Below are 11711 nucleotides of genomic sequence, written 5' to 3'. Positions count from 1 at the left end.
GTAGAGATGGCAAAGGTGCCGTATTCTTTGTCAATTGGCAGTCTTATGTTTGCCATGGTTAGCACACGGTCAGGCATTGCATATGCAATGGGAGTGGTCAGTAGGTTTATGGCCAATCCAAGCAGAAGTCATTGGGAAGCTGAGAAGCATATCTTGAGATACATCAAGGGCTCAGCTGGCAAGTGCTTATGCTTTGGGGACAGTGATGCATCCATAGTTTCATACACTCATTCAGATTCTGCAGGTTGTGTGGACACTAGGCGATCCACATCTGGTTATGTTTTCTTGTTTGTTGTTGGAGCGGCAATTTCTTGGAGATCGTGTATCCAAAATTGCAATTTGTCTTCCACTATTGAGGCAGAGTATGTTGTAGTTTCTACTTCCAGTAAGGAAGCTGTTTGGTTATCTTGTCTAGTGGGAGATTTTGGTATACACCAAACTCTGGCGGTACATTGTGACAGTCAAAATGCAATTGAATTAGCAAAGAACCATGTGTTTCACTCCAAGTCGAAACACATAAAGGTCAGGTATCATGTGGTACGGGATATTTGGCTATTAAACGCACTGAGTTAGTCAAAGTTCACACAGATGAAAACCAAGTGGATGCTCTAACAAAGAGCTTAGTCTCAGAGCGATTCGCACATTGCATAGAGATGATGGGTGTAGAGTGAAGCTAGGGTCATGCTTTACGTTTTGTACATTTGTACATAGTAGCCCCTACATTCTTTAGCCACTTGGACCTTATTGGCCTTCAAGTGGGAGATTGTTGGGTTTCAGGCCCTGTGGCTGGATTGTGGCCAAGTGCCCTCCCTCTATTGCATTATTTTGTTCATGAGGAGAATAAGGAGATGATAATATTTTACTCTCTAAAAGCTCCACCAAAACACAGTGTTCTCTGCATCCCCTTCTCCTTTTCTCTCCTTCCCTCTCTTGCACGAATCACCCCAATCCTTTAGCCTGTGAGTTTGTGTACTTTGATGTTTAGGCCACTAGCAAGATACGTTGCTCTAATTTGGTAGTTGACTTTTCTGTGATGCAAAAGCATTGAACAATCCTTAGAAAAATTCTTTTATCCATAATTCATAAAATCTAAACTTTGTTATTCAAACTCTTGCGGCCGATGGGTATTTCTTTTTACTCTCCATCCTCTAGGGCATGTGCTTTGAATGACCTTTGAAGGAATTGTTGAGAGATGGAAGTGGGTATAGGTGAAAGCATGTCTTGAAGATATGTAGGCAAACTTATATTTCCATATTAGCCTTATGTTTTTGACATTTGACTAAGCTAAGAGCTGGCAATGTTTGTCTTTGATTTGTTGTTGGACCTAATATTGTGACACATGTAAGACCAAGATACAGTTTGTCCACCATCTACAAGCACCTCGTAGATGATGCCATGATACCCTATACAATGGTTTTTTTGGCATGCAACTAGTACCTCATCCCATGTAGAGAATCCGCCACCTATCTTCACCACCATCTCTCATCCATACCCAACCTCATATAGAGGTTCACCATCTTTCCTTTTCTAACAAACCATAGTTGTAGATCGTATTTTAGCCATTGTTTGTTACCAGTAATAGATTTGCAATAAAGCCAATTGTTAGTGTTGGAATTAGGGTTGCAAGGAAACACACACAACTTGGAGAAGACGAAGGAAGCTCAAGGCACACAACAGAGAGTGTATTACTTAGTATTGAATGGAAAGATAAGATAGCCCTAGAGCGGTGGGCATATATACAATGCACAGGGGGAAAAAACCTCCTAGTGAAGGGAAAAATTCCCCGGAGGTCCTAAGTGTTCACACACATCACTGCCACATGTATATGGTAACAAACCTCTGGGAGTGATGCAATGAACAAGGGCTAGCACACATAGTATAGGGAAGTGCCATGCCCTAAGGACATGATCAATCCACAAAGGGAAGTAAGCCCACAGATTTGCGGAAAGCTTTGAACTTCTCACGAGACAATGCCTTTGTGAAAAGATCTGCAAGGTTGTCCTATGTTGGCACATAAGCCTCTCCTACTGAGAGCCTCTCCCTGACATAGTGGTAATGCACCTCAATGTGCTTTGTGCGAGCATGAAAAATTGGGTTCCTTGCAATTGCCAATGTGCTATGACTGTCAGTGTAGATAGTGTTGGCAATGTCCTCTCCAACACCCAAATCATCCATAAGGCGTCTGAGCCATCACACTCAACCATAGTTATGAAGACTACCCTGTACTCAGCCTCACAACTGGAAGGTTTCTTCTTGCTCAAAAATGATATGCATGAGCTACCAAGCATGAAACAAAAACCACTCATGGACACTTGCATGTCAAAACAACCATCCCAATCTGATCCAAAAAAGCATGTAAACCTGGCGGCAATGATCCCCCCTTAGGAGAAAACAACCCAAGATGTAAAGTGCCACTCAAGTAGAAAAAGCTCCGGTTGACAGCCTACCAATGCTTAGACCATGGGCTATGCATAAAATTGCTGATCTGTGAGACTGCAAACTAAATACCCGGCCTCGTGTTGCATAAATAAATGAGGCATCCACCGGTAAAGAGTGACATCGACAAAAACACCAGCATCATGAAGACTCAATTTCAAACATGTGGCCATGGGTGTGGCAATAGGTTTACAATCCTTGAGTCCAAACTTACATAGCAATCTCTTTATGTAACTTGTTTGACACAAGGCAATACCACCATCACAGTTCTTACTTTGTATGCCCAAGTAATGATGCAGCATCCCCAAAACCTTCATCTTGAAAGTAGCATTCAAATCAGTTTTACATTCAGCAATATGTCTCTCATTTGGTTCAGTGATCAACAAATCATGCACATAGAGAACGCAATGAGAAGTACATCACCCTCACGCTTTACAAACAATGTGCTTTTTGTTGGACTGTTACAAAAGCCTCGTTTGACCAAATGATTTCTCATACCAAACACGAGGAGATTGCTTCAACCCATACAAAGCTTTCTCACATTTGCACACTTTATCCTCTTGTCCTTGTTTGACAAAACCGTGAGGCTGTGTTACATAAACTTCCTCAAATATGTCATTATTCAAGAAAGCAGTAACAATGTCTGACTGATGTACATCCCAACCAAAATGAGTTTCCAATGCACATAGAAAAAGCATAGTAGTACCAAGTCGGAGCAAAAATCTCTTCATAATCTATGCCTTTCTGTTGTGCATAACCCTTTGCAACAAGTCAAGCCTTATAGCAATCAATTTCACCATCCGGCTTATGTTCAGTGCATCATACTCTAATTGCATGGCAGCCATCCAATTTTTTGGATAATGTGCTTCATCAAAAGACAGAATTTTTTCAACATCACATAAGATAGACAGAGCCAAAGCATAACAATTCAGATGCATAATATGCATGGAGAGAACCTGAACGAGTATGATTAGACAAAGGTGCATCCAATTTACTATTATGCAAAGTATGCACCAAGCATTTTGGTATACCTCTAGCCTGCTCATTCTCGGCTCTTTTTTCATCAAGTACATCATGTACATCTACATCAATAATAGGTTGATCTGTAACATTTTCAGAAACCCCCATAGGCTATACATTTGCCTCATTGGAATTTACATTCAAATTTCCACCACTGAAAAGAGGCAACAAAGTGTCATAAATGTCCTGTGAGCTTACATTACTATCTCTAGTACATGACACCAAGGGTTGAACAAAATCTTCCACAAACACAACAACTCGTGAGACCAAGATACACTTTGTTTGTAGATGATACAACCTGTAACCTTTGCTTTCAGTACTATAACCAGCAAAAATGCATTTGACAGCCTTATCATCCAATTTTTTGCGTTGTGTTTGTGGTACTAAAGCATAAGCAATAGAAGGCTTTCTATCATGCCATGCTTCATATGGAGTCATAGACTGCAAAGATTTTGTAGAACACATGTTAATTAGATAAGTGGCACACATGATGGCCTCAAGACAAAACGAATGTAATGGAAATGGCCTCGCCACTCCCCCGCAGCCTACTTGCCCACCCCTCCCTTGCTACTTGCCCGCACTGTCTGCCCTGCCCCTACTCTCCTTGACAACCCACCCTCAACTCCCCCTCACCCAACCCTTTATCACCCGTCTTTGCTGACGTGGGTACAAAATCGACTCCTGAGATTGGCCTGTATTCATGTCTTTGCAGAGTCGGCGAGCAATTGTGTTGTAAGGTGGGCTTGCAGCGAGGAGGGTGCCGACGATACTAGGCCAACCATGGGTGAGTGGGCGAAGCAGTTGGCGGGTAGGAGATAAGGATGCAAACGAGCAAGGAGTGGCAGAGTAAGAGGGGTGGCGAGTGTTGGGAATCTGTAAGGGGCCAAGAGGTAATAAGAGTGAGGTGAACACTAGCAAGGCGAGCAAGCAATGGCGAGTGTATGTCAAGACGGGTTTGCAAAGGATGGGTTTGCGGGCCAAAGTGAGAAACAAGAGGAAAGTGGACGGGGCGAGGGCTAACAGACTGGGAGGCTATGGGTGAGGACAAGTAGATAGGACAGGGGCCAAGGGGCAAGCAAAAGTGATAGGACGAGACTGAGGGTGAGTAAATGGGGAGAGGCGAGTGCGGGCGAGTAAATGGTGCAAGCAAAGTGATAAGGAAAAGAGAGAGTAAAAGATGGTAGGGCAAGTTTTGAGTGTGTGGCTACATATTGCGTGGGCAAGAACAAGAGAGGCTATATCCAATCGAGACCGAGGTTACAACCAAGTGCACAGATAAGGCGAGCAGCCTAGGCAAGGGCAAGGTGGGCAAGCAAGGGACTACAAAGATGCACGTGGCTTGGGAAGCATGAGCTCTAGAGAGGTGGCGGCAAGAGAGTTAGTATGCACGTGAGCTCAAGTTGGTGGCCGACGAGAGTGGCAAAAGGCTTAGGGAGAGGGTTAGTCCATTGTGTTTAGAAACTTGGAGGTGCCGACTCTACAAAACACTACAAGCCAACTAGGGAGGTGTACTTGTATATAGGAATCAGAAAGGACAAGTGGGAAATGGGCATTTCTATAGAGTATACGCGGGGCCAAGGGAAGGGCTTTGCCTTGAAATAGGGAGGGGTCGAGGACGGAAAGGAAATGGCCATGCAAGCATGTGCATGAAAAGATTGATGTTGCACGTGTAGGCAGTGGAGTCTACAAAGATGATTGGAGACCGTAGGCACTACGCGCATCTATAAAATCCCCCTCTAGCTAAGACCACTATATCTACACTTTAAACTTGATGCTGCAAGCATAATCTCAATATAATTAGTGGAGCTTCATATAGCTACACATCGCTTCACCATTAGTCATGGCATCTCCACCGCTAGTTGCCGTAGCCAAGCTCCTAACGGTGATGTTGTCGTGCTAAAGGTTGGACTCTTTGTGGCATGCTTGCAGTTTTTGTTTTCTCATGGCTGTGATGTTGTCATGCTAAGGTATCTAAAGGCCTGGGGGATTCACTCTATATACAAAACAGGATGCCACCTGCGAGCGGACAACTTTGATAAAACCCCTATATACGACTCATATTAGGGAATATGACCCCCCTTTCTACGCTTATACGACAATCCATGCAATAAATATCATACCCCTATCTTACATATAAAATTTAGTTCTTACATGATCTAACTGAGTAAAAATAGTCAAAGAGCGTGTAGCATAGTGACTGGCAACGTACTAAGAAGCCACTTCTATTGATAACTAGATATAGTCTCAATTTGTCTTACTTTGACTTTCAAACTATGTGCATGTTCAGCCTGCACTCTAGCTACTCATCCAATTTTGACCCATCTAAATTACTCAAAAAACATGGTTATAAAGTTTTGTTAGATTCTCCATGTAAATTTGCATCCCTCAACAAATGAGCTATATAAGCAGTGTTAATTCTTGCATGTATCTTTGTAGCTATTGACTCACAAGTTCGAGGGAAAATTCTTTTGGAAAGCCATGATTTAGAAACACAAAAACTTCCTCTTATGTTTCCCTTTTCTCACTTCTCCCCCTCCCCCCCATAAATATGATACCCCCTCCCTTATTTTAAAGCTTGTGAGATAAATTATTGGGGGCCTACCCCTAACTTATACGCTTATGTAACTTGTAAAAAAACCCCCCTCCCCTGCACTTACGTGGTGCGGTAAGTTTTCCATGGTGAATCCCCCGGGATCTAAAGGATAGCTCTTTGTAGCATGATTGCAGCTTCCCTACCATCTCTTTTCTAATTGATTAGCATTAAATCTACGTGCAAACTTTAAAATATGACCCTGTCAATGTTTGATGACTGTCCTTTCACATTTTGTGTTACCCACATTTTGTGTTACCCACTTTCAATGCCAATTTCTATAAGTTTCTTGCTGAGGTCAGCTCATTGGTGATGATACTCATTATAATGGTATTATGTTTCTTTGGTCGATCTCTTAAGATGTAATCAAAAGGATTATGAGAACCCATGGGATTTTCTCTTACATTTTTGCTACATTTTTTGGGTGGAAAACATTAAGGATTTTTTGTCTACATTACTAAATTATTAATTGTTTTTGTATTTGTTATTTTTATGAAAAATTATTTGCATTGACTATACATAACACCATCTGACTATATGTGCAATCCATTGATGAAACCTCTCTCTCTCTCTCTCTCTCTCTCTCTCTCTCTCTCTCTCTCTCTCTCTCTCTCTCTCTCTCTCTCTCTCTCTCTCTTGCCCCTTCCCCCTTCTGCACGGTGTCTATGTGTGCTACTCTTGCTTCTGATGGAGAAGGCAATATAGAAGAAGACAGGAGCAGGGGGTGGTCCTCCTCTTGAGTTCATGCAAACACCAACTCTGATTCATCTCAATTTGCAGAGAATCTCTCTCTCTCTCTCTCTCTCTCTCTCTCTCTCTCTCTCTCTCTCTCTCTCTCTCTCTCTCTCTCTCTCTCTCTCTCTCTCTCTCTCTCCACACATCGGTGGGTTTGCAGGCTGCTTTCTCGACATGTGGGCAAGGCCTCAACCTGTGCACGCTATCATTGAGGCTTGCTGGTGTGGAAGGTGCCTCCTAGAATCCCCGTTAGAAGCTAGAGCAAGAGGCTATGCACACTTCATGTCCGTGTGCACTCTACCTATTTCATCCTAGGCCCAACATAGCCAATCTGGCCAATTGGGAATTGATGGCAAAAGGGCTCCTAAACTTACCTCACCACTTGCTTGAGTTCCCTACAAAGGGAAGATCCTTGATCCTGGAACTTCTTGCGGTGGTTAGGCATGGGTGCAGTTGACGAGGGTAGCATACAAGAAGAGTCAAAGATGAACCATTAGGGGGAGCATAGTGTTACGACATTTACTTGCAATCGGAGATATGAGTTCAACATCCCATTATGAGATCTCTCCACTCCTACTTCCTTAAAAGAGCATGCTAATAATCTATGGCGTATGAATAATATATGATCATATACAAGGGAATTGGAGTAGTAGGACCGAGGTCGCTTGAAATTGCTCCTACCACGTTAAATTGGAATGTAGTAGCCATTCCTGCTTTGAGCTCCAGCCAGCTTATAACAATGGTGGAGTTAGCAGCTGTGTTGTATTCTTTAAGGAATGCCTCATCATGTCTCTATCTGGCCTCAAAAAACTTTGTAGAAACGGGTCATGTCAAATGCCTGGGATTAACTATTCAAAACAATTTGGAATCTTTAAAATTTGTCTACAACATCTCTTTATTAATCCTGACCAAAAGCACGAAGTGTTCTCTCCACTTATTATTCAATAAAGATATCATTAATTAAGGGATTTGATGTCATCCTCCAATCCTCTACTATTGAGGCCAAGTAATATAACCTGCATAATGAGTTCAAATCTACATGGTACGTAATAGTGGAGCAGAGGTTGCTTGGAACTATTCCTATGATGTTAAATTGGAATGTAGTAGCCATTCGTGCTTCGTGCTCAACCAACTTATAATAGTGGTGGAGTTAACGGTTGCAGTGTACTGTTTAGGAAATGCTAATGGCCATATAGAAATTGTCTTAAAAATATATAATCTGAAAGGATGATGAGAGAGGTGGGTCATGCTATGAGCTAATTGCGGTCCTAGAAGGTCTAGCCATGATTGGGAGAAAAAGGGCTATGTTTGATAGCGTGTGTGGGGTGTGTGGGATATCCGGTCACGACCATGACAATCCAAGAATGAGAGGGGATCATAGTGTATGTACTATGTAGGTGGGTAGGTGTACCTCGAGGCGATTTTTGCTTCTCTAGTCTCTCCAATGAGTCCAAATCTTTGGTCCCTTTCTCGTCCCATTTGTTGGAATTGGGTTCAAACCCACCCACACCAAAGTTAAGGCAACACTTTCTTAATAAATATTCATATGTCCATGACTCCAATGCTAGGTTTATTATTCACGTGATAATATTATTGAGAAATATAAATCCTCAAGAGGTCTATGCAATGCAACATGCACGATCTGTAAAAAAATCTTCAAAAGAGTTCTTGAAGTTGACATCATGTGACAGAGACTCACAATATTGGAGACAAAGTTCTTCTTGCCAAGAATAACGTTCATTCCAAATTCAATGACTTTATCATTTGAAATGAGATGAAGGTAGTTTCCTATACAACTACCTTTTGCAATGACAATAAATAAATCTCAAGGACAAAGTATTTTCAAGTTGAGAATATATTTATCAACACCAGTATTTAGCTACGTACATGCTTTATCAAGGGCAAATTCTTCAAAATCCATAAGAATTTGCTTGGGAGTTGACAAAGAATATACAAAAAACACACAAAAACACAAAACCAATGTTGTCTATGAAGAAATACTGGAATTAACAAATAACAAAAACTAAAAAGGATATAAACATATATTTTGATATCCATAAAAAATCAAGAATATATTTAACATACTAAACAATAAAATAACAAAATAAACAATGAATATTATTAGCATTAAAAGAAAGTTCATGAATTTCATGCTAATTTAAATCTGCAATGTTAATAGGAGATGAACAACAGATATTGTCATCCTCAGATTTCAAGGGATGCTCAATAGAGATGGAAGCATAAAGCAATCATTTGTCTCAAGAGACACTCATCTATACTTGCAAGTAAAAGTATGGCAATATGTAGGACTTGAATATAAACGAGCAATTCATCTTAACACTTATACTTATAAATTTTGAACAATGTTTAAAATTTGTTTTGTTATGCAGTGCTCTATGTATGTCAAATTTTGCTACTTTTGAAAGCCCAAGAAAACTATTTACTTAACAAACATTGGAAACATTATGTTCAGGGGTTTACACACTCGTAGTTTATAGGCTCGAGAGCCCTCCAATGTGAAGGGCTTATGGGAGAGCACTCTTAGCTACACACACATTCTCTCTCTCTCTCTCTCTCTCTCTCTCTCTCTCTCTACGCGTGTCTCCGGGGTACTGAGCGCTCGCTCGCACACGCGCTCGTTTGTCCAGAACAGAGCTACTCTCTCTCTCACACACACACCTCAGACGCCGCACGCACAATGGGGCCGTTCGCGGGCGTGCATCTTCATCACATAGCCAGGGAGACGGACGATGTGCAGGGACTGGTTCGTTTCTATGAGGAGGTAACCCAAACTTCCTGCTATACATACATACATACAGGAACCCCTACAAATGTGGGAAATGCGGTCCAAGAGAGTGTTGGTCATGCATGGTTGTGCAGGTGCTAGGCTTCAAGCGCATGGAAACACCGTCCTTTGGCGAAATTGAGGTGGTTTGGCTGTCGCTGCCTCCTTCGTTCTCGCTGCACGTGATTCAGCGCAACCCTGAGGCTCGGCTTCCGGAGTCTCCCCTCAATGCGTGTCCTGGTTCAAGGTCATTGTTCGTCTTCTTTGTCGCTTGTGTGTATCTCTTGCAATCACTGCAGATACTGTGTTGAGCTCCCCTTATTCACTTGCTTTAGATTTTACCAGGAGTTTATGAACCCATGTCTTGTACTTCACAGATTGCCTTTCTTGGCTTGTAAAGGATCATTAATGGCATGCCTGCATATGTTATAGATTTCAGGTTATTGGAACTGCCCACAAATGTAATTTTGAGCACGTTGGCAGATAATTGATCCAAGATCCCACCATTTTGCAATGTGCTCATGACAAAGGTCAAGCTATCACTCGGCATGCCTGCTTATGTGATAGACATCAGCTTATTGAACCGCCCACAAATGCCATTTTGAGCATCGTGGCAGATAATTGATCCTAAGATCCCACTATTTTGGCAATGTGCTCTCCTCTGTGTCATTTTGTATAGGTTGAACAAGGTGGAAATTATTAGAGCTACAGCAACATGTCGCTTTTGAGCTTTTAGTCGCAGTTAGCCGGGACTGCGCGTGCCCAAAGCCACATCTAACTAAGTGCTGTTCTTGCATTCAATTCCACATTCTGTGGTACCTTCTTGATGTGCTTTGCATATGAATACTATGAGCAATGTGATTGTTTGTGCAGGAAAGACCCAAGCAAACTCTCGACAGGGCACCATCTCTCTTTCTGTGTAGCTGACTTTGATGCCTGCATCAAGATATTGAAGGTTGGTCCTTTTGAAGGGTAACGCCAATTGTTCTCTTATGTGAGGTTCCTATTTGACTAAATAGCACTCATTTTCAGGAGAGAGAGATCCCCACGTATGAGAAAAGTCAACAAAATGGGAAGATAAAGCAGGCCTTCTTCTTCGACCCAGACGGTACGAACCTTGACATGGTCTGCTTGAATCTATTAGTATGGATTGGACATCTACGATGGACAGGACAAGCCTATCTTGTTTTTGGCAATTCAGTCGATGAGATGGTACTTTGACAGAGAGACTCTAGAAGTGGAGGACAGACTTTTGTTTCAATGAGTGTGGGTCTTTTAGTTTTCTTTCTAGGAGCTAGGTCTTCCTTATTTATCAAGAGATGGGTGATCTTTTTAGTGGTTAAGTATGAAGACAATTGACCCACTCGTAATAACTCATTACCCATAGTTGTCTCGTGATGCCGTTTTATATTCAAATCCGTGCAGGGGCAATCCTCCAGGCCGGGAAGCATGCAAGGATGGGTGGGGGACATGGTGCATTATAGGATATAGTTGTTGATTGAGACATATGAGCACTACCTCTTATGTTGCCGTTTTGCTCAACTGAGAAAAATCTTTGTGCATGCTAGTTGATGAGTTGCCAATTTTCATTTCACTCTAGCAATGGAGAAGGCTAATCCAATGTGTGTTTTTTTCAGGAAACGGTTTGGAGATTGGAAACTGGCCAATACCTTCCTCATAGTGTACATTTTTTCAGCACTTTGAGAGTGCAATGTATATATTTTAGCTACTGAATTTTTACCGTATCTTATGACTCATTCTACTCTGTGCTTCTCAAAGCCTTTTTTTAATCACTGTGAGACAAAGGCATTTTGTTTGCTTAATCTTCGATGGCTTGAGTATACTTTCACATGGAAAGTTGTCCAATGGGCACAAATGCAAGTATTGTCTTTCAGATTTTGTGGACTATGGGGTTGAGCATTGCTGCTGGAAAGACGAAACATGATGGTAAAGAGAGAGGTTTCATGGATTGGCCATCATAGACGTGACCAATGTGTGTCTTAGAGCCTCTAATTGTGACCATTATAGCAGAAAGACTTTTGTTATAGTCAAGAGTGCAAGTTTGTGCTATTTGTATATAGATGGTCGCAACTTCTGGCACTATTCAGGTTGGCAAGTAACCAAAAATGTGGGACTGACCTCGCT

At 41.8% G+C, this 11711-nt stretch overlaps 1 protein-coding gene across 1 annotated transcript; it reads left to right on the top strand.

Moving 5' to 3' along the window:
* Positions 1–9369: 9369 nt before the first annotated feature.
* LOC147421261 (Lactoylglutathione lyase / glyoxalase I family protein) lies at positions 9370–11389 on the top strand. Its single transcript, XM_086504192.1, has 5 exons — positions 9370–9563; positions 9662–9813; positions 10440–10521; positions 10599–10674; positions 11204–11389. Exons 1-5 carry the CDS (start codon positions 9480–9482, stop codon positions 11245–11247), a joined length of 438 nt encoding a protein of 145 aa, XP_086360318.1. The 5' UTR covers positions 9370–9479; the 3' UTR covers positions 11248–11389.
* The last annotated feature ends 322 nt before the right edge of the window (positions 11390–11711 follow it).

The sequence above is a fragment of the Adiantum capillus-veneris genome, chromosome 28 (genome assembly GCF_014529385.1).
Source record: "Adiantum capillus-veneris isolate H3 chromosome 28, ASM1452938v2, whole genome shotgun sequence".
Lineage (NCBI taxonomy): Eukaryota > Viridiplantae > Streptophyta > Polypodiopsida > Polypodiales > Pteridaceae > Adiantum > Adiantum capillus-veneris.
This window is presented reverse-complemented; position numbering and strand designations above follow the sequence as displayed.